The sequence below is a fragment of the Squalius cephalus genome (genome assembly GCF_949319135.1).
Source record: "Squalius cephalus genome assembly, chromosome: 11".
NCBI classification, from domain to species: domain Eukaryota; kingdom Metazoa; phylum Chordata; class Actinopteri; order Cypriniformes; family Leuciscidae; genus Squalius; species Squalius cephalus.
This window is the reverse complement of record NC_137132.1, coordinates 17360006-17365733: the sequence shown is the minus strand read 5'-3', so window position 1 is coordinate 17365733 and position 5728 is coordinate 17360006. Positions and strand designations below refer to the sequence as shown.

General features: G+C 38.1%; 1 protein-coding gene across 1 annotated transcript; it reads left to right on the top strand.

Moving 5' to 3' along the window:
* Positions 1 to 2690: 2690 nt before the first annotated feature.
* rflnb (refilin B) lies at positions 2691 to 5247 on the top strand. The gene is made up of 3 exons (XM_079886314.1): positions 2691 to 3316; positions 3549 to 3628; positions 3783 to 5247. The coding sequence occupies exons 1-3, from the start codon at positions 3128 to 3130 to the stop codon at positions 4096 to 4098; spliced, it is 585 nt and encodes a 194-aa protein (XP_079742440.1). The 5' UTR covers positions 2691 to 3127; the 3' UTR covers positions 4099 to 5247.
* Positions 5248 to 5728: the final 481 nt, after the last annotated feature.

Below are 5728 nucleotides of genomic sequence, written 5' to 3'. Positions count from 1 at the left end.
CCAACTTGTCTTTGTCATTTTATGTATGATGAATTGATAGTATGAAATTAAAAGAATAGATGGATGAGCCAATAGTTGTCTGATATTTTCTGTATGTATGATCGATGGATGGATGAACTGAGAGGTGTGTGTGTTTGCAACATATATATATATATATATATACACACACACACGCACACGCACACGCACATGGCCAAAAAAGAAAAAGTGGGCCAAGCCAAAAATGGCAAAATATTTAGTGGTCTTTTAATGGTCTTAAGCAATTTATTCACTAATCACTGGGCAGGAAATTAGCAACGACTGCACAAATACTGTAGATAAAGTAACTTGGCATGGAATAGCTTTTCCCAACTTGCAAACAGCTTTTTACAGGAAGTGTCAGTGTCGTTCCATTCAATGTTAATGTTCATACAGTTCATGAGTAGTTGAAAAATGTTTCCTACTTAGTTTGTTTAATGTGAGATCAAGTATTCACTATAAGGTGCAAATCTGGACTCTGACCAGGCCAAAACATGAGCCCGATGAACTTTTTCCCAAGCCACCTCTTGGTTGTTTGCAATTTTGACAGGGGCATTGTCTTGTTGAGAAATAACATCTAATCATTCCACTTTAGATAACTTAAGCAACCCTTTCTGCCATATTCTCCTGTACTCCAAAGCATTAAATGACTTTTCACAGTGAAGCAGCTCACCAACACCAGCAGCTGAAAAGGCTCCCCACACAATGACAGCTCTTCCTCCATGCTTCACTGTCTGTGGTAGAGAAGTATTTATTACTATATTTCTCACCAGATTTTTGAAGACACCGCTCGGGAGCATAACCACGCAACTGGTGTTTCATTGTGATTCATTACTCCACACACAACTTCCTATATTCTGCCAAAAATCTGTCTATGTTTTTCACAGACAGCAATGGCTTTTTAAGTAGTGCATTTGCTTAAATGTAGCTAATTTCCTGACCAATCATTTGTGGTTAAGACAATTAAAAGCCTAGTGTTTAGACATTTTGGGCTTTTTTTTTTTTTTTTGCCCAGGAGGATATTGTATGCAAGAAAGATGGATGAATGGATGAACTGATAATTGTCTTTGTCATTTTATGTATGTGTGTGTGAGTGTGATAGATAGATAGATAGATAGATAGATAGATAGATAGATAGATAGATAGATAGATAGATAGATAGATAGATAGACGGACAGATATGGGCGGACGGACGGACGGACATACATACAGACAGAGAGATAGATAGATAGATAGATAGATAGATAGATAGATAGATAGATAGATAGATAGATAGATAGACCAATAGATGGATGGACGGACAGACAGACAGACAGACAGACAGACAGACAGATAGATAGATAGATAGATAGATAGATAGATAGATAGATAGATAGATAGATAGATAGATAGATAGATAGATAGACGGACAGATATGGGCGGACGGACGGACGGACATACATACAGACAGAGAGATAGATAGATAGATAGATAGATAGATAGATAGATAGATAGATAGATAGATAGATAGATGGACAGACAAACAGATAGATAGATAGATAGATAGATAGATAGATAGATAGATAGATAGATAGATAGATAGATGAATGGACAGACAAACAGACAGACAGATAGATAGATAGATAGATAGATAGATAGATAGATAGATAGATAGATAGATAGATAGATAGATAGATAGATAGATAGATAGATAGATAGATAGATAGATAGATAGACCAATAGATGGATGGACGGACAGACAGACAGACAGACAGACAGACAGACAGACAGACAGACAGACAGACAGACAGATAGATAGATAGATAGATAGATAGATAGATAGATAGATAGATAGATAGATAGATAGATAGATAGATAGATAGATAGATAGACAGACAGATATGGGCGGACGGACGGACGGACGGACGGACATACATACAGACAGAGAGATAGATAGATAGATAGATAGATAGATAGATAGATAGATAGATAGATAGATGGACAGACAAACAGATAGATAGATAGATAGATAGATATATAGATAGATAGATAGATAGATAGATAGATAGATAGATAGATAGATAGATAGATGGATGAATGGACAAACAAACAGACAGATAGATAGATAGATAGATAGATAGATAGATAGATAGATAGATAGATAGATAGATAGATAGATAGATAGATAGATGAATGGACAGACAGACAGACAGACAGATAGATAGATAGATCAATAGATAGATAGATAGATAGATAGATAGATAGATAGATAGATAGATAGATAGATAGATAGATAGATAGATGGATAGACCAATAGATGGACGGACAGACAGACAGACAGACAGACAGACAGACAGACAGACAGACAGACAGATAGATAGATAGATAGATAGATAGATAGATAGATAGATAGATAGACGGACAGATATGGGCGGACGGACGGACGGACATACATACAGACAGAGAGATAGATAGATAGATAGATAGATAGATACATAGATAGATAGATAGATAGATAGATAGATAGATAGATAGATAGATAGATAGATAGATAGATAGATAAACTTGACTAGTTAAGCTTGATGTGAAGTTGGCCTCTGTTAAAAGCAAGGGCCTCCTCCTGACTCTCTAATTGTCACTCCAATCATCAGTGGGAGGCAGTTTTGAAGGCGTCTCCTCTCTTGCAGGCGCTTGTAAAACAATGAACTTCTTTGAGTGTGGACAATTTTGAATGCAGGCAGGCTGACAAGCGGGTAAACTTGCGTTCCCTTCCCCGGCGATGACCCCCTGACTGCATGCGCTCAGGAGCGAAGTCAGGGAAGTTTGGTCAGGGTTTTATAAACCCATGTGAACTTGGCGACAACAAACACATTTGCAGCTCCTTCAGATCTGCGTTTCAAAGTCTCGGAGGAAACGGGAGCAGTGAGCCAGAGCCACGAAACGGATTATCGACGATCGTCCACGGCATCGCACAGCTGGTTTACTTTATACGAACCGCTCGGATCTCTTTTAGACCGGGTTGCCCGCAAGATCTACAGAGAAAAACAATTTTGCACATAATTCGATTTAATTGCATTGTTAGAAGAGCTTGTGGAACTTGCCCGCAAGTGTTGAGCAACTTTAAAAAGCAATGGTGGGAAGACTGAACTTGCGGAATGTGTCTGACGACGATCCGCTGGATATGAATTTTAAAGCTGATCGGCCGCTGGACAGTCCTGACTCCGGTCTGCCTCCGAGTCCGAGCCCGAGCGTCTGGTTACTGCAGGGCACCGGGGCTGGAACCCCGATTACTGAAGACGAGAGCAGAGGGACAGCTGTGGTATGATAAGCCAAGACATTTAATAGTACTTATAATAGTTTTTATCTAAAATGTAGCCTATATTTCAGCTTCATTTCGATTAACAAACATGCTTTTTTATGTGCGAGTAAAAATGTATATTTACTAAAGTTATAGAGATTGTTAATTATGTATGTACAGTATGTATGCATATATTATTTACCTGACCCAAAGTACGGTAATATTTAAAAAAAAAATTATTCTTTTTATACAGGTTCCTAATAATCGCCAATTGCATGCGTTGTCCTATGGAGAAGGAATTGAACTTGATCCTCTGCCACTGAAAGAAATAAGGTGATGTGTTTTTCTTTTCTTTTCTTTTTCTGTATTTTATATTTATTTTTTTACTGTAACCCCATCGCATGATTTGGGGGATTTGGGCAATTTGCTCTGGGCAGGACAGGTGCAATTCATATGCAGCACTAACTTGTTACATGTGTTTTTACAGATACACATCGTCTGTGCGTTATGATTCAGATCGGCACTTCATCCAGGACGTGACCCTGCAGCCCAAGGGCTTGGGTCTGGAGATGTGCAGCCAGACAGTGTTGGCCCTGCCTCAGAGCACCTGGAGACATTACAAGACCCAGCTGGAGTTCCAGCCCCGTCAGCGTGTGCAGCGCTACCAGAGCACCACCATAGTGTACCCCAAACACACCCGGACCTTCTACACCACCCAGCTCAATTATGATGGGCACAAGTTGACCAAGCGCTTCTTCTCTGCTGTTGAGCTGCAGGCTTCTGATTGCAAGGCTGGTCTTTGAAAGACACACTGGCATATGTGCCTGACATTACGCCCATATGTACCAATTATAAACCACCGCCTGCATTCACTGAGTCCCAAGAGGGGGGAAAAAGGAAACTCTGACTGAAATTGTTGCCAGTTGGAAAGGGGTTCCCAAGACAGAAGTGCAGTTAGTGAGTTCAAGGCTGGAGGAGGGAAAGCAAAGTGTTTTTAACCGTAGTTTTTAAGGTTTGGTTAGAAGCAGCATATGAAGGTTTGGATGGTTTTCTCCATCAGTGTTTAGTGGTAGTGTACACCAATGGGTTTAATTGTATGTAGAAATGTGGTTGATTTATTTAATAGTGAGATTAAAGTTTAAGATCTTGTGATATTGGACCATCACTGGTTTGAAAGGTTAGATTTGATGTTCAACTAGGACACGGAGTTGACCATAGAGAAATATGGGATGTACTAGATTGCAAACTAGATTTTCCACATCATTAATTGTGCATTAGAATAACAAAATAGTGTATTTTAGGGTTGGGTTACAAAGTTAGAGCTGACACATACCATATGTTTCATGTGATTCACATTTCACTGATATCAAGAAGGGAAAAATGTATATATTAGGGCCTAAAAAACAAAACAAAACAAAAAACAGGGTATTTTAGGGTCTCTTTGCACAAGGGTTATATCTGGGCTGAAACATTAAATCCATCAGAAAATCAACTAACCTGCATATTTTAACTACTGTAGTCACACTTAAGTCGTTAACCATATTTTCTCTATGTAAAGGCTAGCTAACTTCCACAGCTTGGCTTGGTTTTAGTAAGTTGTTCTCTGTATTTTTACTCATGAAGGAAAAATTACAAGTGGGGTCACATTAGAAATGAGCTCAATCATGCTTGATACTGCAGACTGAGGTATATGAAGACCAGCGTTTGAAATAAATTATAATGTAAATAACAGCACTTCAGTTTAAAAATGTTTTATTCTCTATTTATTTCTTCTTGTTTTAATTCCCTTTTATTCTGTGCACAGTTATTGATTGAGTGAGTGACACAAATGTGCTAGCTTTTAAAATCTGTAGTTGTGCTGTGTACAATTATTTTAATTCTTTTAACTCTGATTCTATTAATGTTTACGTTAAGATGGATATTAAAATGAAATAAATTCATTATTTAAAGTGACATGTTGGTTTTTATTGTAATGTAATGTGCATTTTCCTTAATGTTTGCATCATGCTAGAAAACAAGACCCTACTTCAAATACAAAGTTAGTAGTGCAACTAGTGATCTTCTCATTTGTTGTACTCGAGAGCCCCCTAGAGGTGAAAGTAAATATTAGAGGTCAGATGTTAAAGGGATAGTTACCACAAAGATGAAAATTTTGTAATTACTTGCTCTCACGCTCAAATTGACAGTTGATGGCACCCACTAACTTCCATAGTAGGAAATAGTTGACTTCCAAGCTATGACTTCCATAGTTTCCACTTCCATGGAAGTCAATGGGTGCTGTCAACTGTGGTTGCCAACACTTTTCAAAATATCTTCTTTTGTGGTCAAGATAAGAATGAAACTCATACTGGTTTAGAACAACTTGAGGGTGAGTAAATGATGACAAAATGTTCGTTTTTTTTGGGGTGAACTATCACTTTAAAAGCATTTTTT

Excerpts from the sequence above, each read along its gene's own strand:
- rflnb (XM_079886314.1), top strand. The coding sequence starts at position 3,128 with ATGGTGGGAAGACTGAACTTGCGGAATGTGTCTGACGACGATCCGCTG. Across the intron at positions 3,317-3,548 it reads AGAGCAGAGGGACAGCTGTG|GTTCCTAATAATCGCCAATT; the intron begins GTATGATAAGCC and ends CTTTTTATACAG. Across the intron at positions 3,629-3,782 it reads CTGCCACTGAAAGAAATAAG|ATACACATCGTCTGTGCGTT; the intron begins GTGATGTGTTTT and ends GTGTTTTTACAG.